Source organism: Bos indicus x Bos taurus, chromosome 1, assembly GCF_003369695.1.
Source record: "Bos indicus x Bos taurus breed Angus x Brahman F1 hybrid chromosome 1, Bos_hybrid_MaternalHap_v2.0, whole genome shotgun sequence".
Lineage (NCBI taxonomy): Eukaryota > Metazoa > Chordata > Mammalia > Artiodactyla > Bovidae > Bos > Bos indicus x Bos taurus.
Window position 1 is genome coordinate 118,002,906 of NC_040076.1, and position 22,963 is coordinate 118,025,868.

General features: G+C 42.0%; 1 protein-coding gene across 4 annotated transcripts in view; it reads left to right on the top strand.

Moving 5' to 3' along the window:
* The window catches only part of WWTR1 (WW domain containing transcription regulator 1), a 149,821-nt gene that overhangs the window by 65,694 nt on the left and 61,164 nt on the right, over positions 1-22,963 (top strand). For all 4 annotated transcript variants that reach the window (XM_027543673.1, XM_027543672.1, XM_027543670.1 and 1 more), the window contains one exon: positions 18,757-18,893. In XM_027543673.1, the coding sequence (XP_027399474.1) occupies positions 18,757-18,893 (137 nt within the window). The remainder of the gene's footprint in view (positions 1-18,756; positions 18,894-22,963) is intronic.

Below are 22,963 nucleotides of genomic sequence, written 5' to 3' on the forward strand. Positions count from 1 at the left end.
TGTCTCTCTCCAGCTCTATAATCTTTATACGAACTCTGCTTTGGATAAACTCAGTCATCAGGTTGCTTTGGTATTACAGCTTCATAGCATTACACTCACATTTGCCCACTGATTCTGGATTCGAGCTGCCTATGTTTTTTAATTCCGGTCAGTTGGGTATAAAAATGGTGCTATAATACCTGAAGTATGGGAGGGCACGGCAACCCACCACAGTATTCTTGCCTGGAGAATCCTGTGGACAGAGCCTCATGGGGTACAGTCTATGGGTTTGCAGAGTTGGACACAACTGAGAAACTAACACTTTCACTTTCTTTCATTTTCACATCTGAAGACCATTGTGTGTTCAGGCAGTGCTGCTGAACTGAGTTTGATGCTGTGCTTGGAATAAATACCACAAATGGTTTATTCTGATTCCTAAAATGTATTCTGCCTGCATGAGTGCATGCTAAGTTGCTTCAGTCAGATCTGACTCTCTGGGACCCTGTGGACTATAGCCTACCAGCCTGCACTGTCCATGGGATTCTCCAGGCAAGGATACTGGAGTGGGTTGCTATGCTCTCCTTCAGGGGATCTTCCCTACCCAGGGATGAAACCTTCGTCTCTTACATCTCCTGCATTGGCAGGCAAGTTCTTTACCGTTAGCGCCACTTGGGAAGTCCAAAGTATATTCAACAACATATTAATAAAGTGAAAGAAAAGATCACACCTAAAATAAATGTTAGGTTGCTGCTGCTGCTGCTAAGTCTCGTCAGTCGTGTCCGACTCTGTGCAACCCCATAGACGGCAGCCCACCAGGCTCCACCGTCCCTGGGATTCTCCAGGCAAGAACACTGGAGTGGGTTGCCATTTCCTTCTCCAATGCACGAAAGTGAAAAGTGCAAGTGAAGTCGCTCAGTCGTGTCGGACTCCTAGTGACCCCATGGACTGCAGCCTACCAGTCTCCTCCATCCATGGGATTTTCCAAGCAAGAGTACTGGAGTGGGGTACCATTGCTAGTTCAAACACAGAGCTTTTTGTAACAAGGCAATTTAGGAAGGAAATGTAGCCTTCTGTGTTTCCCAAATTTATTTGATAACAACACTTTTTTGGGGTGCAGGTTTGGGGGATTATCTTCTAGAACTTAAATCCCATAGAATGTACTTGAGGTTACATGCCTGTAAATGCATCTCCTCATAGCCAGTATGACTAAGCCCAAAAGCTTTTGTCACCTGAGAAGTATATTTGATTTAGGTTGAATGTCAGATGAGGTCCATCTGTGAAGTGAAGCTGTTGGCAGACTCAGAAGTGTCTTTCCCTACAGAATGACTTAGTGTTAATTACCTCCCTTACCCCCACCTCACGGCACACTTTCATTTTCATCTTTTTGTCAAAATAGTTGTTACCAGGGTTATGGGAATTTTCCAGACCAAAGTTCAACCTGGCTTATTTTATCTTCCTTTTGTAGGACTAAGGAAAGAAAGTGAAATCACTCACTCCAACTCTTTTCGACCCCATGAACTGTAGCCTACCAGGCTCCTTCGTCCATGGGATTTTCCAGGCAAGAGTACTGAAGTGGGTTGCCATCCTTCTGCCATCCAGGGGATCTTCCCGACCCAGGGATCAAATCTGGGTCTCCTGCATTGTAGGCAGACACTTTACTGTCTGAGCCACCAGGGAAGCCCTTGTAGGACCATGCTGACAAAAATTTGTTCAAGGAACATTTTGAAGCAAAATAAGAAAATACAGCTAGTTTATTTAGTCATATAAAGTCATGTTTCTGTCATTTTCCTCTTGATTTCATTTCAGTGTAATAACAGACTTCTTTTTTCTCACATAGACAGCATATGATAATTAATACATGCACATATTCTTGCACTTTGTATTAAAATTATATGTCTGAGTATGCAAATGTGACCCTTTTCTCAAAAAGTCATTAAAATGAATCCAGATCCTAACAGTTCTTAGCTGTTTCTTCTAATATAGCTGTTTTCCTTTCAGAGCACATTACAAAAATGTACTTTGTGTAAATGTTAAAAATGTAAATATCATAAAAAGCTAAAAGGGAGTAGCTTAGGAAAAGTAGCCTAGAATTATCTCTAATACTTTTTTCCCATTAAAAAAATAAGTAGGAAAGATTAATGTACACTTAAGTAATTATAGTTATGTGTGTGTGTGCTCAATCGCTCAGTTGTGTCGGACTCTTTGTGACCCCATGGACCGTAGCCCACTAGACTCCTCTCCTCTGTCCATGGAAATTTTCAGGCAAGAATCCTGGAGTGGGTTGCCATTTCTACTCCAGGGTATCTTTCCAACCCAGGGATTGAACCTGGGTCTCCTGTGTTTCCTGCATTTACAGGCAGATTCTTTACCATTGAGTCACCTGGGAAGCCAGTTATAGTCAATTAGAAAAGTTAATTACCTAACATTTATAGAATTATAAGTGAACACGTTTATGAAACATAAAAAACATCAATATTTGAATATTTTCCCTAGTAATCAACATTAATAAAGACCAAAGACAAGTCAGGCTGAAGCTGTTATTGTCAGAGTTTCTGAGGGAAGGAACTTTCCAGGAGGCGGGACCTTTAACAGCCCCAGTTCTGGCTGGGAGCCCTGCTCTTGAGAGCCATACTCGGCTGCTACCTTTGTGTCTCCAAATCCATCTCAGAGTCTTTTTACCTCTTCCTTTTAAGTCACAGCAGAGAGTCTGGCTTTGTATTTGGTTTACTTTTTTAAAGTAGTATTTGTCTGTCTTCCTCTCCTTCCTCCCTAACATCAACTACAGGATCACGTGGAGCTAATTTGTTTTACTGTCACGGGAGTCCTTTTTCTGGACCAGATGGGCCTGATTAAAACCAGGCCAGTTAAAAGGTCAACTTTGTAGGCAAGTGCATACACTCCATGACTCAAGGGGTTCAGGAGGGATGAGGGGGGATGATTGGTGTGTGCTCAGTCATGTCTGACTCTTTTGCAACCCCATAGACTGTAGAAGAGCCCCCCAGGGTCTTCTCTCCATGGGCTTTCCCAGGTAAGAATACTGGAGTGGGTTGCCATTTCCTCCTCCAGGGGATCTTTCTGACCCAAGGACTGAACCTGTGTCTCCAGAGTGCAGGTGGATTCTTTACCACTAAGCAACCTGGGAAGCCCACGAGGTGGGATTGTTGAAGCAAGACGATGGGGGGAAGAGTCTGTCTTGTGGGGCCCTTTCCTCTGAGGGACCAAGCCTGTAGGTGACGTTGTTCCGGGACAGTCAGGCTATCAGCAGCACCAACTGTCTGTACCCTCTTTTCCTTCCTTCCTAAAGGTCCAGATTATTTGTGTCAGCCTCTTTGGGTTCACAAAGCAGTATCCTGTTATGGAAAAAAAAAGCCCAAGACCCAACTCTAGAGTAAGTTTGGGCTCTCAGCTGTGTCACATAGAACATCAGGAAATTTATTAAGTCATTTAACTTTTCCCAACTCAATTTCTGGATGTTAAAAATGAAGGTTAGTAAGTCTGCTATGTGAGAGTACAATTAAGGTAATTTTTGGAGCTATGAAGTGCTATATACATGTCAACTGTTGCTGTCAGACATTATTATTACCATCATTACTGTGAATATTGTGATGTATGACTAATAGTCATTATCATGACTGTCACTATTAACTTCATTCGTATGTTCACTCATTCATTCATTTGACAAACATTTATTTATTGGAACTTCCCTGGCAGTCTGTATATGCATAAGGGTGGTGCTAGTGGTGAAGAATCTGTCTGCCAGTGCAGGAGACGTAAGAGACTCAGGTTCAATCCCTGGGTTGGGAAGGTCCCCTGGAGTAGGAAATGGCGACCCACTCCAGTGTTCTTGCCTGGGAAATTCCATGGACAGAGGAGCCTGGTGGGCTACAGTCCATGAGGTTGCAGAGAATCAGACACAACTGAAGTGACTAAGCACAGCATAACCTGGTGATCTAGTGATTAGGATTCGGTTCAATCCCTGGTTGGGGAACTGAGATCCCCCAAGCCATGCAGTGTGGCCAAAAACCCAGCAGCAACAACAAGAGCAACAAAAAGCATTTATTGCGTGTCTACAATATGCCCGAGGTGGTGTACTTTCAGGGTCCATGGTGAGCAGCACTTGGTGGTGGTTCAGTTGACCAGCTTGCTGAATCAAATTAGAATAAATTAATAATGCTTTCATTTGTTTTAGAGGCTGTTACAGCATCCTCTAGGCTTCATGTCCTTCCAGGGACCAGTAAAGAACAAATTTTCCTGGATGAGTTTTTTTGAACACTTGATAGATAAGGGTACATAAGATATGGGTGATTTGTTTGATCCTGTCACTGAGAAACAAAATATTTTGTTAAAGGAAGCTCATTAAATACATTTTTTCCCTCCTTGCTTTTTAAAGTCATTTGTTTCATGAGTAATTTTTGAATATCTGCTGTAGGTCTTCCACACTAGATCCAATATTGGAACTACTGAGAACTTGAAAGCTTATTTAAAGTCTCCTTCAATTCAACATCCTTTAAAAAAAAGTCTCATGGAAAGGAAAAATCTAAATGTGTCCTGTAGAGAAAATACCATTTCCTTTGACCATTATTATGATCTTTATCCTGCTTCTTTATACAGAGTTCCTCTCCAACTCAGTGGGAACTCCTTAGCAGTTCTGAAGGCAGGATGTGCTTTGGAGTGGGAGGAGAACGAGGCTTGTGGTTGGTCATCAGACTAAATTTAAACCATTATTTGGAATGACTATGTAATTAACGTGGGGGTTAAAAAATGAAAAATACAGCTGCAAGGGTAGTTTTCTTCCTTTAATAAGAAAAGAAGTCAGGAGGCATGAGAAGAAAACAAACACAGGAACATGAGGCATGCATTCTCTTTCATGAGAAGAGAATCAAAGATGCACCCTAATCTTTCAAGAGACAATAAATGCCTCTCCCTTCTGGATTAGGAAGATGACAGCAAGAACGGCACCGCAGCTGGGCGTCTCCAGAGCAGACAGGTGCTGGATATAAGATGCCTCCCATTGTCCTGTGAAGTGTAGACAGTGCTCCAGATGACAGGCCCCGCTTGATCTGCCAGAGGACAGAGCTGCTCAGTCTGTTGACGCCTGGTTCACAGTCCCCCAGCTCGCTCAAACAGCTGCCAGAGGCAGCCATGAAATATTGCTTAATTATAGAATTTCCCTTGATCCTCTTTATCCCTTCTCCCGCTCCCCACACCCGGCTTTGTGCCCCTCCCTGGTTCACAGCACCTTTAGGCTGAGCACTCAGGGGAGTATTAGGATGGTGCCTTTTCCAGCTCACAGTTAAGGGACTGACAAGAGGTTCAACTACACTCTAGCTGTGGGCTTATTCTTGGAGGCTGTAATTAGCAGTGTTAAGTTTGAATATGGAATGCAATGTTATTTTTTTCAGCAGGAAGCGAGTTTACTTGGAGCAGGGCAGAGGAGGATAGCTTTTCTCATTCTTTCTCTCCTTTTTTTTTTTTTTTTCTGATTAGAAAGTAATGGTTATTGTACAAAGTGGAGAAAGTATCAAGAAATCTAAAGATATGACTAAAGCCTACTTTCCTCTTATTCATATGTTTGGATGTTAACCAAAATAGTATTATGTTCACTTAGTATTATGTTCACTTAGCATTATGTTCACTTTCTATTTTAACAAGTATAGATCCATGTCATGTGTAATGTCTGTTCAGTCTTCCATGATCTGGCAGACCCATAATTTACTTAACCATTTAACACATTTGAGACATAAATAAAACTGCAGTGGACATCTTCGCACATACATTTTGCATACTTGTTTATTGGTTTGAAATTATGTTTGTAATTAACAGGGACATGAAATGAGATTGTCTCTGACATTAAATTAAGATGATCAAGGACTGATGTGATGGTTCGGCACGCACTTGTCTCTTTTCTATTGTCTTGTTCTTACTGAGTAGCTTTCGTTCCTCATGATTTAAAAGGGTTGCTGTAGCTCTGGTCATAACGTCTACTTTCCAAGCTGGAATAAAGAAGGTGGAAAGCAGAAAAGACTGTTTATCCCTTCCATTTAACGAACTTCCCTAGAATTTCACACAGCATTCTGTTTATCATCTCGAACTTAGTCTTTTGGCCACACCTTGCACCCAGAAGAGAGGGTGAGTAGATATTCAGAAGCAACTGGTCATCTCGGCCATATCTTTCTGTTTCCTTGGTATATGTTTCATGGAGGAGTTTCTAATTCAAAGATTTTTCAAGGATTTTGTAATATGTTGACATAACCTCTCCAGAAAGAGGTTACCAATTAAGTTTAGTAATATGTAAGAGTGACCCTCAGTGAGGCTATGGGTTCTTTGGTGAGCATTTTAAGGGCATTTTAAAACTTTTTCATGAAGCTGTGTTTTTATCTTTCTTTAAATCATACATTCTGGAGAGAGTTGATGTAGGGGTTTCTGATACAATTTTTTCTTCAAATCAAGGTCTGTACAAGTAGGAGTATTCCTTCCAAAAATTGGAAGGATGTTGGCCTGAGAATTCAAATGTTATTCACACATGTTTCCTCCACTTTTAAGAACGCTTATTTGGAGATTCAATTAACAAGCAAACCCAGTTTGAAAACTTTTACTGCCAATCAAGTAAAAAGGCACAACCAAGAAGCTGCTCATTCAGCCCATGTCGGTATTAAGATATAAAGATATTTGATTTCTGTTACACCATTTCCTATACATTTAAAAATCATATCAAAATTAAAAGTGCATACACCTAAATAGATGTTTTTTACTATGAGAATTAATGCTAGCTATGATATATTAGTGAAGAACAGTGGGGTTTGGATGGGTTAATAAGTCATAAAAATGGAAAAAAATACATTTCCTGTTCTTTGTTAAGTATGTGTGTGTGTGTTTGTGTGTATATATTTTTTGGCTGCACTGCCTGGTTTATGGAATCTTAGCTCCTCCACCAGGGATTGAACTCAGGTGCTCAGCATTGAAAGGGCAGAGTCCTAACCTTTGGACTGCCAGGGAATTCCCAATAGTAGTATATTTTCGATTAACACACACCTGTGGGTACAAAATCCCATGGACAGAGGAGCCTGGTAGGCTGCAGTCCATGGGGTCGCCGGGAGTCAGACATGACTGAGCAACTTCACTTTCACTTTTCACTTTCATGCATTGGAGAAGGAAATGGCAACCCACTCCAGTGTTCTTGCCTGGAGAATCCCAGGGAGGGGGGAGCCTGGTGGGCTGCCGTCTCTGGGGTCGCACAGAGTCGGTCACGACTGAAGTGACTTAGCAGCAGCAGCAGTGGGTACAAAGCTAACTCGTTTGTTTTGCATTAACATGTTTGTATAAAACTATAGTACTTTTTAAGCTAATTTGTTTTTCCATTTTGTTGATTCACAGAAGTTTCAAGTCTTCTTGTGTTTCTGTACCTAATCTGTGTCCCTTCATTTTGGGGTAAACTATGGGAGTGAACTATTTTGACCCTGTAATTGATTTAAAGAACTTCGTTAGGGTAAAACTTCTTGAGCATTTCTGTTAGGAAGGAGGGAAAGCCATTAGGTACTCTTTTTCTAGTATGTCTTATGCTTTTCACGTCAAGCTGAAATCCTTACTAGTTTATACATGAGACTGGAAGTCTTGGGCTGACACGGGATGCTCATTACCATTAAAAGCGCCTAACAAAGGCGTTAGAGGAATCTCAGCTTTGGCCTTCTCTTACACTGGACCTGAGAGTTGTTATTGTTAGAATGTAGGGTGAGGGGAGGGGTGGTAGTGAAGGAGCCACTGAAAGGCTGGTGGTTTGCTTGTTCTTTTGTGTTTTGAGAATGTTTTTGTCTCAAGATCAATGGTTAGTTAGCTGCTTTATGTGAAATCATATAAATCTGTAGCTTTTGCAGTGAATTAATGCCCACTCTTATTTTTTCCCCATTTTCACTGTACTCTAGGCTGTTTGCTGACAATTTTGCATTTGAATTCCTCAGATCTTTGTAAAACGTTGGGATAGATTTTCAGGAGAGAAAGAAGTGGAATTAGTATTTATAGACTGTCATGGGTGTGTCTGGCACTGTGTGGGTTGTTTTGTTATGGGATGAAATATTTAAAACAGCCTCACGCACGAAAGGATGTTCTTAGCCTGTTTCACAGTGGAGGAAACTCAGGCTGGGAGACACTAAGTAAAGTTAACTCTTAACTGGTTAATCCAGAGCTCAAAGCCACTGCAGGACTGCCTCATTTGGGTGATGCTCTCAACCCAAGATGCAAAGAAATACACGTAAAGAGACGCTTTGGGCTGGGTTTACAGGAAACATAAGCAGTGTTGCCTAGTGATTATCTTCCAGGCCTCCCCTCCCTGCTGGGAAACCTAACTCCCCTTCTTTTGTCTTTGCTCCTCCAAACCGGTTCTTGCAAAATGGGATGCTGGCTCTGAAAAGCACCTCCAATCTTTCTCCAGACCAGGGTTGGGGCTCATGCCAGTCTCTTCTCTAGTTCCATGTATCTTGTCATTCAAACATGTGCATAAAGTGGCTGAAGACCAGGGTGGCCCATCCTCTTCCCAGAATTAAAAACAAGAACAACAACAAACCAAAAAGGAATTGGCTCTCCCCACATGAGTAAAGGAGAGACTAGATTAACCCAAAAGAATTCTTGTTTTTTTGGAGGTTTTGCCCTATTTCCTTGGACAAGTGACATTTAGTTCGTTTTGCCCCACTGGAACAAGCAGTGTGTCAATGTCCCATTTAAGAACAACTGGAAAAACAACACGTTGAAACATGTGTTGAGCACAGAGAGCCTGGAAAAACAATTTTCAAAGTATTTGAGCACTTAAAGTAGCTTGGTAGCTTAAAAAATTTTTCTTTTAAAAACTGATTGAGAGATTAAAGCTGCTTCCCAGATGTCAGATGTTGTTGATACCGGAGCGTATCTAACATGCAGCTATTGAGTTAGAATGTCAGGCTCTGGACCTTTTATAGCAACAATAAAAATAGGGTGTGTGCTTTGTTACCCTCAACACCAAACCTTTATTTCATTGCCACTGCCCACCTGATCGCCAGCTTCCAGGTCCCACGTTACATCTTCTGTTACGTCCTGCCAGGGAGGAGAGGACACTGCGGGCATTCAGGATCATATGTCTATTTAAGTAGCATGAATTCAATTCTACATGCCTAGCAAATCCCAACATAAGTATTTGGGGACAGCATCACTTCATCTGGAGCTTGGCTGTAGAAATAGTACCATGTCCTAACCCTGGAAAGATCTGGCTGTGTTGGACTTACTGAAAGACCTTATAATATACACAAAGCTTAGCACACTGTACATTATGGCCCATTTAAAGGATTTACAGTGGTAATTTTCACCACACTCCACATTTGCCAGAACTGCTTTTGGGGCTGCATTCTCATGGAAGATACTGTCCTGGGGTAAATACAGTCTGTTGAATGACCGAATGGATGAATGCCTTTCACTTCCTTTGATAATTTTAGAATTTACCATTCATTAAGATCCTCATCTTCACGTCTCCTCATTACTATCCCTAATTTTTGTTTGTGAAAAAGTGGGAAAATAGATACCGAGCACCTATGTTATACTTGATGCCTGGAAATAATAAAACCTGGTAAAATAAACTCTTACATGGTTGTTCAGCTTCAACACAAGAAACAGTGTGGTTTATAAATCTTTTAATACCATTATTGATCCTGATATGAAAAGCAAAAAAAAAAAAAACAGTGTTGATAATACCATTGCAGTATAGCCCAAGTTAAGTGCTTGGCCAGAGGCAGACAAGAAAACAGAAACACAGTCCTTTTTCTTCTCGCTTTTTTTTTGGGAATAGAAAAAGTGAGGTGAAGCAAGAGTTGGCTCAGTTTGCACAGAGGAAGTCAGGTCTGCCCCGGTCATATGGCACTGGGGATCTCAGTGGGGATGAGGGGGTGCCTCTCACACAAAAGCTCACCCTCCGGAGTGAGGTCACTGAGTCACACCTCTGGGTCATGTCCGTGAGTCATGGGCTTCCCAAAAGGCTTTCTCCAGAAGTGGCGCCTTCATGGTGTCCCCAGCTTTCTCACCCCAGGGATAAACGCTGGTAAATAAACCCCTTCAGAAAGGAACTATGATTATTACAGCCTCAAGTGGGCTCACTCTGCACTTTAGGACTGACTGCAGCTCTGCCTGACTCAGCTCTCTGCCCAGATGGAGCAGGTTTGGAAAAGCCAGATTCGTGTAGATGGATGCCCGAGGCTGTCTGAGGTGGAAGTGCCTGAAGACCTTCCATGCTGCTTCGGCTCCTACTGCTGCTGATTTCAACAAGTGGAGACTTCTTGGCACCGCTGAGATGGAAGTCGAGGATTAGAGCCTGGTAGTTAAAAATACAGTCCCTGTCATTCATTTGGAATTCCAGAGAACTCTGAAATTTTTTGAATTGGCAAGGAATGGTAGAGACCGGAAGCATGCACCAAAATAATGCTTCTGGTCTTCTATCATCTTTTATTAGAGGATCCTAAAAAAATCCCCTACTTATATATGAGTTATTATTCCTGTGTCATAGACTGCAGCTATGTTTGATGAGCTGCTGAAGTGAAGATCTGACTGGAACCTTTTAACTATAAATTCCTTGTGGTTTCAAAGAAGGATGAGCTTTCTCAGCCAACACACTTTTGTTATGTGAACAGTTACCTTTATTGTATAGCATAAGAGAGTCAGTTTTTATAGCTTTAGGACTTAATCTACGAATGATATGAATGTTTTCTAATGCATGTGTCAGCTAGGTACATTTGCAGCTTGACTTTTACCTCTTTGTATCTTTTATTCTTATGCATTGGACTAGCAAGTGCTGGTGATGTTTAGGATTTTGGCAGAACAGAAAAAGAATTATAACCAATTGTAATGTAATGAAAGCTGCTTTGGGACGAAGAATCATCAGCTGGGCTGACAATAGGAAAGATGACAACTTGGGAGGGAGATTGGTTGCTTTAGAAAGAAAATAATACATCAGCTGTGCATCTTTTCAGCCAGGTGAAGAGCCAGCACTTTATTTCCAATTGTCAATGTATTCAAAAGACAAGTCCTTATTATCCAGCTGGACTGATAGGGTTAAACAGAGGGGAACAATTTACTGATGGCTACTAATCAGATGGGGTTGCTACTATAGACGAGGGCTTTGAGCTGCTACTGCTATGGGGCTTCCACTGTGATCAGCTCCTACTATTCCCTGGGTTTGGGTGGCTCAGTGGTAAAGAATCTGCCTGCCAGTGCAGGAGACGCAGGAGACGTGGGTTTGATTCCTGGGTTGGGAAGATCCTCTGGAGAAGGAAATGGCAACCCACTCCCAAATTCTTGCCTGGGAATTCCCACGGACTGTGGAGCCTGGTGGGCTACAGTTCAAGGGGTCGCAAAAATGTTGGACGTGACTGAAAGACTAAACAACACGAGGAACTATCTGGAGAGTGTATGTTTCTGAACCTGGGAGAATTATAAGTGTGCATGCCAGCTGTCTTTGTTCTCGTGATTAAGACCCATCTCTGGTGTCAGTCGGAAGAGCCAAGTATCACTGGCAAAAAAGCAAAACATGACAAAAGGCTCCACTCAAAGAAATGCAAGATGTGAGTAAGATATGATGTGTCATTTCCTAGGTCTTGAAATTTAAATCAGAACACACTGCCCACATGTTTAATGTAATTGAAAGGCAGCATTTATCCCTGAAATACAACAAAAAAGTGAAACAGCTTTTACGTATTTGTATTTTAATTCTAATTGGGGAAAATTTTCAAATTTTTATGTGAGTCCTGGGCAAGTCTTCTTGCCATCTGGTACAGGATTAAACATTGGCATAGCATTTGTTTTCTGCTGACAGTGGGTCCAATTTATTTGGCAAGACCTGCCTGGGAAATTATCAACCTCATGCAAATCTGCTTCAGTTTTCATTTTTAACACTGATGAGTTTAACTGAATGGGTTCACAACAAGCGAGTTGCAAACCTATTTTAGTTACCAGTTTTTATGCAAAGCGTCTTCAATCTGTATAAACATTTGTTATAACATTAAGAGGGTGGTGAATTGGCCGACTAAGTCAAAAAAAGAGCTTTAAATGTCTGATTTTTAAAAATCAGCATATTTTACCTATGCCCTCAGTTGGGCTTGTGAAGATTCTGGGGGTTCCAGGAGTATTGTTTTTCAAGTGCCTACCATGTGAGGGCACCTTGCTCTGCCTCCACTGGGCCTTTTCTGTAGTCAAAAGAGCTTGTGTTCCATTGTAAGAGAAATATTAGTACCCCCCCCCCCCAAAAAAAAAAAAAAAAAAAAAAGAATGAAAGGAGAGGTTAAAGAGAAACTGGGATTGGCAGGAGGATGAAGCGAAGAAGCACTGAATATGAATTGAGTTTTGAGCAAGTCAGAGGAGCCTGGTGGGCTACAGTCCTTGGGGTTACAAAGAGTCGGACTGAACAACTAACACTTTCACAACACTTAGAGCCTTTATATTCCCATCTCCTTGGTGTGGTTGTCTATAACTGGGTTTCTCTGGTGGCTCAGACAATAAAGAATCTGCCTGTAATGCAGGAGACCTGGGTTTGATCCTTGGGTCAGGCAGATCTCCTCAAGAAGGAAATGGCAACCCACTCCAGTGTTCTTGCCTGGAGAATCCCATGGACAGAGGAGCCTGGAAGGCTACAGTCCATGGTGTTGCAAAGAGTCAGACATGACTGAGTGACTAACACTTGCACATAATCATCTATCTAGATGGTAGTAAGAAGCTGCTTTTAAGTCGTGCCCTAACAGCTTGGTTGAGGGAGCCCTGAGTAATGTCCAACACAATTAATGTGAAACTCTGTAATGTATTAAGAGAGGAGGAGGAGTAAAAAGGCCAAACACTTATACTTGCACATGAAATCTTTGCCCACATATATGAGCAAACAGCTTATATTGCTATGAACTCCAAATTCTTTCAAAATTAAACACTCATAATCATTACTATTTTTATATCTTTGTATGCTTCCAGCAATACAAAATGTATTACATAGGCTTTCTCTATTTCAGAAAGTCTTTGTTGTGTGGCTTCCTTCCATGAAGTTAGTGTAATAGGTCATGAACTGGGGGGTAAATTTATCCAAAAAACACCAAGCCTCTTCCTGGGCTATAAGAAGCTGGTGGATTCTGTTTTTGCAGATAAGATTTTATCTTTGCCTTTCACGGTTCTGCCGCCAGTCAAGATTTTATATTTATAAAATGCTTTTCATTTTTATGCCTAACAAGTGCACGTGCACTATAGGAATTATACAATCCAGGCTTGTTGAGCTAAAGGTTGCCAGCCTTGGGCTGGAGGCGGGAGCTGTCTTCTGTGAGTTCACTGGCTAAGGAGGTGAGCTTGAGAAGTGAAGTGAACTGGTCATGAAGTTGGCAGGTGACCTCGGTGATTACAGGTTTCCCAGAACAGCCGTTTTTTCACCCTCAGGAAAAGGAACCAGAGCATTTGTTGGCTTTTTTACCCCTGTTTCATAGATATGGGTGCTGAGACCAGGATGGGTTAAATGGCTTGTCCACATAGGTCACACAAGATCGGAGCTGTATTAAAGCTCAGACATATGTAGGGATCCCCTGGAGATCCGGTGCTTAGGACTCTTGAGCTTTCACTACTGAAGGTGCAAGTTGGATCCCCAGTTGGGGAACTGGATATCCCACAAGATGTGCTGCTGCTGCTGCTAAGTCACTTGAGTCGTGTCTGACTGTGAGACCCCACAGACGGCAGCCCACCAGGCTCCGCCGTCCCTGGGATTCTCCAGGCAAGACTGTGAGGTGTGGCCAAAACAAAGAAACACAACAAAAAACAAAAGAACTCGGGTATGTGTGACTCCCAGCCTGTGGTCTTTCCAGAAGACACAGTTGCTTCACTGTCTCCCAGTAGGATGTCAAGGGTCGTGGGGACCTCAGACCCAGCTGTTCTAGGGATGAGTCTGGAGGTGTGTTGGAGAAGGGATTGTCAGATAGAAAGGGTGGGGAAGGGATGGAGGACGGAAGGAAAACCTGAGAGACTGGGGGAGGGAAGCCTGGAGGCCATTGTCCTCATCCAGGTGAAAGGTCATGTAAATAGGAGCTAAATTAACAATCTCCTGGAGGCTGTTGGGAGGGGCCAGGCCTGTAGGGGAGGGTGATTGGGAGAGTCATAATGCTCTTCCCTCCCCCACTGATTTCAATGGCATTCTAACCCCAAACACAGAATGTTCCTAATACACAAAATGGCTTTCCCAACTTGTGTCTGTATTGAAGAACACATTCAGATTCTAGAAGGAAAAATTATTTAACACAACGCAGCTTTCCATAAACTACCATTTCCAACCTAATATCTTCTCAGAGAAGTGCTTGACCTTTCTTGCCCCCGGGCAAACATGCAGGTCCTCAGAACTGAAGCTCTCACAGACCCTGGTGTGGTTGTATATTTGTCCTTTATAAGACTGTGAAGAAAGGCAGTCTGGGAAGGGGCCCAGAAGGAAGAGGAAAAGATTCCATTACCTTTGTAACAGGTGCCATTTCCATTGCCCACCACCTGGGGCTTCCATGAGAAATCCCTGCAGACATCTTTTTTTTTTTTTTAGTCCAGGAAAATTGGGTGTTTGAGAGTGTGTATCAAGAAGAGTTTTTCTTTCCCTTAGAGACTGGCTTTTTTTCCTTTATAAAAAGCATGGAGACAGGTAATTGAATCCATTTCCCTTCTTACTTTGGCCACTCAAAAATAGGAGCCAAATCTCTAGTTTATCTCCAGTAACTTTTTAGTACCTATGACCTGCATTTCATGCATCATTTTCCTTTTCTGTCTTTTTGCACCTTCAGAAGTGTTTTATTTTCACTGGTTATGAAAACAGTACATTATCGCAGTTCAAAACTGGAAAGTATAAAAGAGTTTAGATTAAGGGGGAAACAAATCTCCAGTGAGCATATTATTTGCTTACACGTGTGCGTGCTCAGTCATGTCCAACTCTGCAACCCCATGGACTGTAGCCCGCCAGGCTCCTCTGCCCATAGAATTGTCCAGGCAAGAATACTAGATGGGTTGCCATGTCCTCCTCCAGGGGATTTTCCCGACCCAGAGATCGAATCAGAGTCTCCTGTGGCTCTTGCATTGCAGACAGATACTTGCATATATCAGTCTAAATACTTTGGTATCTTTTTTGGTTCCTTTGTTTAGGGAAGTGGGGCTATGCTGGGTCTTTGTTGTGGTGAGTGGGCTTGTGTAATTGTGGCACTTAGTTGCCCCACAGGATGTGGAATCTTAGTTCCCTGATCAAGGATTGAACCATTGTTCCCTGCATTGGAAGGTGGATTCTTAACCACTGGACCACCAGTGAAGTCTTCTGTTCCATTTTCGTATGAAAGCTGTATAGAATGTGTGTTCATAGAATATACACTATTATGCAGTTGAACATACATATATAAGTGTATATAAATATTACATATGTAAATTTTTAAGGGAAACTGGACTTAAAGCAGCAGAGAGACATTTTCTTTCTTTCCTTCATTATTTCTTTCTCCTTTTCTTTCATCATTTTTTTTTTCCTTTTTTCCCCCGTAGACATTTGCTTGAAGTGGACTCAGACTCAGCAAGAGAGTGAGGTCAGACAGGGGTGGGAGTAGTAGGGAAGTGGAGATTAATTGAGCTAAACTGTGGGTCCTGGCAAACAGTGCAGTATTTCTCTGCACTGAGAAATACAAGAAAGGAAGTGACTCAGTGGCTCTGAGAAGAGGGAGCAGAGATGAGGCAGCAGCATGAAAGAGCGATGGTTTATCCTACGGTTGGGAATAGGATGCGGGGACCTAAATGAATTTAGTTTTCAAATCAAATCATGAGTGGTGGATTAAATTCTTATGAGCAATGCCCTTGCTCTTGGCATTCAGACCAGGTTTCGCCCTGGATGTCACATAAACTGAGTTTTAGAGAACTGCCCTGCGGTCGATTGGTGTGCAGGGGCTGGAAAGTGGAGTGGCTTTCTTCTCAGAATTGTGTCAGAGCAAAGAGAACTTCTTCTCAGAGTTGTTTCAGAGCAAAGAGAGCTGCTTACGTATGAAAGGCTCCCCCTTGTACTCAAGTCTTTGGGGAATACAGTGAGTGACACATTTAATTATCAAACCCGCTGGGAACAAAAGTCCTTTAAAAAGTGTTGGCGGGGTGTGGAGTTTGAAGGGTGGGCTGAAGAGGCTCCCACGGTTGTGGGGGCAGTTTTGGGGCTTGAAGCTGTGGCTGAGTTGTGCATCTTTGGGGTCAGATCTCTTAGGATGAGGGTCAGAGTGTCCATCCAGAAAAACTCTGCCCTCTCTCCCAGGGGATGGAGGCTGTCAGCCACAGTGGCTGTCTTCAGACAAGCTGGGCTTCTCTACCACTTTGGGCGTGAGCCTTTGTGCTCTCTGCAGACTTGAGAGTCCCAGCCCACTTGTTCAGAATGGGAAGGGTGAATGGGGGACGGGCATTTGAGAATCCATCATTCCGGTTCCCGTATTGTTCTGATCACTGACAGGGAGCTGAGTGTGTACACGGCAGTATCCTTAAATGTCCAAGGTGGTAAAGAACCCACCTGCCAATGCAGAGACATAAGAGATGCAGGTTTGATCCCTGGGTTGGAAAGATCCCCAAGAGAAGTGTGTGGCAACCCACTCCAGTATTCTTGCCTGGAGAATCCCATAGACAAAGAAGCCTGGTGGGCTATGGTCCATAGGATCGCCAAGAGTTGGACACGACTAAAGCAACTGAGCAAGCACAGTATGTATTACTATATCACTGCTTCTCACTCTGGGCTGTGCTCGTGCTGGTTCTATGGCAGTGTCAGTATAGTCATGGTGTCAGAGGGTCTAAGAAAGGTTCATGAAAGAGAGAAGGATGCCTCCCTTTTTGGTACAGTGGAAAGTATTTCTTGCTTACCGTGTGTTTTAGTGATATGGAATCCTGAAGGAATAGGTAGTCAAAGGGTTTCTTAGCTCTAATTACTTTGCTGAAGGGAGTTTTCTCAACTTTGACATCCTCATCAGTTGTTCCTCTTTTGGAAGACTGTGACAAACCCCCTGAAGTTGGCTATGAGTCTCCACGAGACCAAAGGTTGCAGAGAATTTTATGAACTCTTTGAACAGAATTACTATTGTTAACCTTCAAGGTGTAACTAAGACAGTTGTTTCTTGATCCTTAGATAGCTGATTTTCATCTTTTTAGTTCAGTCTCCTCACGACCACCACCATCCTTCTCAAGATCGTCTTAGTTTTTTTATTTTTATTCCTCCCAATTTATTTTTGATTATTTTTTACAGACTCCTATAGCATGAAACTCTACAGTTAAATTTAATTTTGCCTCTTTTATGGAAACTGACTTGTTTTTCTTTTCCTTTTAAATCATACTCATTTTAAAGGCTCTCTTGGGAAAACATCCAAGTTTTCACTCAAGGCAATGAATGAGCATCCATGGCAATAACTTCTAGTCTGGGATGAAGAAATATGAGGAAGAATTTTAGTAGAGGCTGTATTCAAATATGAGGAAATGGAAGCAAAAGAAAAGATAAATATAACTCCATTACAAGAGAGTCACTGATTTAGGTTTAAACTCAGTGATACTAATAGTGGTTTTCTACACAAAGGATTCAAAGGAAGTCATTGCTATTCAAAAGTAAGGTGTGTTTAAAAGGAACGAGGTTGCTCTTTTTCACATGGATCTAGGAGGATCTATAACATGTGGGGTTGGCATTGCCCTTTGGTTTGGGAGAGGCAACCTAGTTACAAGGCTTAGAACAACAGACTGACATTCAGCTTCTGCCATCAAAGTTTGTTGTCTTTGATAAATACAGAAAGATCTTTGATATAGTTCAGAAAACAGATTTGTGGCACCAAATGAGTATGCTTATCTTTAAAAGAAAAATGTACTAAACTCTCAAAAAAGATTGAGTTTATGGAGTGACACAGGGTCTGTAAGGCACCAGGAGTGACTTGTGATGTGGTCTGGAAGGAGGTAGGAAAGCTAGAGGTCCCATCCGTCTTTCTGAAGATATACTGGAAACTCTGGGTGGAAGCTGATGTCCTTCTGGTTTCTCTAAGATTAATAACAAAGCTTGGGTGTTATTTATGACCAAAAGTCTAATCATGTCTTATTCCCCAGAAGCCTTTATGCCTCGGTAATCTGGGTGTCTCCATAATCTAGCACTTCCTACATGTATTTCCTGCTACTCTGTTCTCCAGCTACCCAGTTGTTACCTTGCATGGTAGAACATAAGCTTCCTGGGGACCTCACAGTGTCTTACCCTTAGTAAGAGCTGTGTAATGTCATGTTTATGGGATTGGTTTCAAGGGCCCTGTCTTTGGCTGGGGCCAGGTGGAGGTGTCTCATTATGTCAATTACATGAGCTGGGAGAGTATGGGAGGGCTGATGGGCAGGAGAGCAGGGTCCTGCTTTGGAAGAGGAGTTTGTGCCATGGTATCCCAATGCTTGGATGGCAGTGAGCACTGGGGACTGGAGAACATAGGCTCCTTGGACTTGGGGAAGTATGCTGGGGCTGGTCCATCCTTGGTAAGGCAGGAAACCCTTAAGAGGGCGTTTGCACATGGAGGCAACTGGTCAACTAAATCATGGACTTACTGTCAGAGAGTTCCCTGCAAAATCCCCATATCATGGCCCAACTTGGATGGAGGGTAAGTGGGCAAGCTTGATGTTGGCTGGAAACAATGTGTCAACCTCCTGTAAGCAGATTCTGAAGGAAGAAAGGCCAGCGTCATTTAACTGTTGTGTTGTTACTGGTGATGATGATAATGATGCTAACAATTAAAGAGATAATTGTTTTCCTTCTTTTAGTCACATAGAAAAAATCACCACATGGCAAGACCCTAGGAAGGCGATGAATCAGCCCCTGAATCATATGAACCTCCACCCAGCTGCCACTTCCACACCAGCGCCCCAGAGGTCCATGGCCGTGTCTCAGCCGAATCTTGGTAAGCTTTGACTCGGAGCTGGATAAATAGATGTTCAAGCAAGGGCCTCTGGAGCTCAGAAGCAGCTTTGGTTGCCTCAGTGCCTACTCATATACCCAGATAGTATCCTTTCCTCCCTTTTGGCTGCATTACCCTTTCACTGCCCTTGCCGTCTTTTCTTGGCCTCTTGGCTATGTGGTTCATGACATGCTATCCAGCTTGACGCTACAGCTCCAGCATCCTCTCCAGTTACCTTTATTGAAGCTCTTGGAAAAATCACTTAGGCCTCCTGTCTTCACCCACACCAAGGCAAGAAGGGTACTTATCCTTTTCCCGTGAATTTGGTCCCTGAAGAGTACCAAAGGGTACAATTCTGGCTTCAAATCTCTTTGCTTCCTTCCTTTTCTTCTCCCTCATAATGTGCGACTAATACCAGACTAGGTATTTTCTTGACTTATCTCATGCAGTCCTCACAACAACCCTAAAAGAAGTGATAGCACTCCCATTTTATATATGCAGAAACTTTTCCAAAGTCCCGGCTTGTGCGCTAGTAGAGCCAGAATTGAAACTGAGGTTGGTCTGGTTGTAGGATGCATTCAACCCTTGCATAATCTGCGAGTGGCTTCTCCCCACATCTACCCTAGGAAAGGACGGTTCACATTTCACTTCATTTTGAATAGGTGTGATTTTTAGTCTTGAGATTAGTTTCTGCTAATTGCAAAACAAGTAAATTTCCACCCACTGGAGAGAATCCGGTGTGAATGAATACACTCCTGCAACAGAACCAATCAGCTTTTGTTGCTAGCCATTCTTCCCTGCCCCTAAAAGGTAAAGTTTTTAAAAAGATAGTGCATTTTCAGGTGACGTTTCCATTTAAGATCAGATGTCCAGATACTGTTTTATACACAGAACAGAATTTTAGAGAATGAAAAGAATCTCTGTTGGATTTTCAAGAATGAACAGATAAAAATGGAAACAGTTTTCCTAGACACCCTCCATTTATAACTGTGGCTTAGCCATAGTGAGTATGGACTCAAGGAGATCTGAGTCAGTATACTCAAGTAAATATGTTGTCCCTTCTTTCAGGAAGTCTGGATCTACCATTTTAAAGCCTGCAGATGTAAAATATATACAAAAGGCAAACGACTTGGAACAGCCTCTGTTGTGTTTCGTATCTAAAGGGCAGATCAAGGAAAATGGTGCCAGTGCTTGTATGAGCAGTGGTAAACCAAAGCTTCCCATGAGTCATTTGTCCCCAGTATATCAGAGCTCAAGTAGAAAGCAGATGTGAGTACAGCAAAGAAACCACAAATTAGGTAACATTAGACTGTTTCAGGGTTTCTTTAACCATTTAATTTTTACTGAAAGTTCTAAAAGCTGATTATTAAAGTATTATTGCTAACTTTGTAGTCAGTCTTCATTGGAAAAGATCTTTCATGGACCTGGTTAAAAAAACTCAAACTCTTTTTCAAAGGGGTGTCAAAAAGCAAGTCTCCCTGTGATCACCATGCCTCGGTCCTTTATGTGTTGCCTGGAGTCAATCAGTGTTTCCAGTCTTATGTACGTTTCTTCACATAAATGCTGGCACATTATATCCACTGTTCTGCACCTTGGTTTTTCCACTTTCATATCTGTACACACAAAGTTGTCTTGTTTTTTTTTTTTTTAAATTACCCAATATAAATATTTAACTGGCCTCCATCTGATGGGTGTTGAGATTTAGTGTGTTGTTAGTGCACCCAATATTGGAGTGAACATCCTTGTTTATGCTCGTTTATGTACTTCCCTTAATTTTTAAAAATTGCACAAGTAGGAAGAGGACTAGATTAGAAGGACTTTGATGCTAAAAACTCAATACTGAAAGCACAGGTGAGGTCCTCCCTCACCTTGCAACACACTAAAAGCCCAACTGTTGGTAAAGTTCATCTAAAGAAATTGTAATCGGAATGTCTGAAACAAGTTTACCTGTGGCTGAATGAAATACTTTTCCCCAGATCTCTAATAAATTGGGGCAGTGAATTTCTCAAGACACACATTCTGGGATTTTTCCAATAATATTTGAGTGTTTGCCCACTACAGAGTGTGTTCCTAGCCTCTTGACAATCACAGATGTATCCCAAGAATGGAAATATAGTGGGGAATCCAAAGTAAGCTCCAAAGACTGGGGATATTTAGAGTCACAATATGGTCCTAATAATAAATGATTTACTCAGAGTATTTTATTTTAAGCTATAGCTTTGCCTGTAGTTTATACTCTCTATTATCAGTCTTTAAAAATAGAACAGATTTTTCTACTTTTTCTTTTAAGATTTAACATGTGGTATTCCGTTTTCATTATTTTGAAAGTAATAGGTATACTTCTGTTTACAATATCTATTTATATTATTAGTGTGTATATGTATATAAACATATATATAAAGTCATTATTTTGAAGATAACTCAAAATTTCTAGGTCTGTTTTATCAACCACAATTTTTTTTTTTTTTACCTTTTAAGTGGAGAAGATCCTTCTCTTCCTTCTACTTCTTAAATCTCAAATTTTGGTTTTTTCAATGGCATGCATCTGACAAATAAGTGAACTGAAGTCATATGTCCCCTTCACCAATGGGTTTTTAGGTACACGTGAAAATGATGTCAAAATACAGTGAACATTACTGTCAGGTGATGGAATGAGTACCTTTACTAGTCTAATTTATGTATTTCTTGAGCTATGATATGGGCTTCCCTGATGGCTCAGACAGTACAGAACCTGCCTGCAATGTGGAAGACCCAAGTTCGATCGATCCCTGGCTTGGGAAGATCCCATGGAGAAGGGAATGGCAACACACTTCAGTATTCTTGTCTGGAGAATTCCATGGACAGAGAAGCCTGGTGGGCCACAGTCTGTGGGGTCACAAAGAGTCGGACACGACTGAGCAACTATAATCAGTGACATAGCAAAATATATTCAGCAGTAAATCTCCTTATATTGCAATTGTGAGTTTTCCTGTGGATTAGAGACATGGTCCTGGGAGTCAGACTGTCAGAACTGGAGTCTTGGCTCTGCCTATTGGTGACTCTGTTAAGTTGCTTAATTCTGCCTCAGTTTCTCCATATGTAAAATGAGGATTATATTTACAGTGTGAGGAGGTTGTATGAGTTTATAAGTAAAGTGTGTATGTAGATCCATGCCTGGCACATAATGAAATATTATCATCATTGTGTTTTTGGAAATAAGAGCTTTATTTTGTTTTATTTAATTATATGTTATATTTGAGGACAATTTCATTGTTCAAATTAAAAGCTCTCAAAAAAAAAAAAAAACCCAGGAAAGATTTATTTTAGATTGGTTAGTGTGCTGCTGCTGCTAAGTCACTTCAGTCGTGTCCAACTCTGTGCGACCCCATAGATAGAAGCCCACCAGGCTCCCCCGTCCCTGGGACTCTTCAGGCAAGAACATGGGAGTGGGTTGCCAGCTTTAAATTAGGAACACTATTTTTAACTTTCAGTGAGGATAGCGCCCCCTGGTGCAAATATTTCAGGTCTCCTCCCTTCCCGCCACTCCCTGCCAGCCCAAGAAACCTTTTGTCAGTCAGTAAATCGGTATTACAGTATTCTGGCCTGGAGAATCCCATGGACAGAGGAGCCTGGCAGGCTACAGTCCATGGGGTCGGAAAAATCAGACATGACTTCCGCTCAGTTGTGTCCGACTCTTTGTGACCCCATGGACTATACAGTCCATGGAATTCTCCAGGCCAGAATACTGGAGTGGGTAGCCTTTTCCTTCTCCAGGGGATCTTCCCTGGGGGAATCGAACCAGGGTCTCCTGCATTTCAGGTGGATTCTTTACCAACTGAGCTATGAGGGAAGCTTTTGTCAGTGGATATCTCATTTTTTCAGTGGATATATTCCTGAAACGTGGGTTGTAAGTCAAGTCATATTTTAATTGCAAGAGAAGACACCCATCACTTAAAGGCATCCTGGAATGAGTGACATTGTGAAAGTCATTTGGTGAGTGACTTTGTGACCATACTTTTGTCAGGATGCAGATTTGTTGTGTAATTAACCTTGCTCTCTTTCCAAATGCCAAAGTAAAACAGAATAGTCTCTCA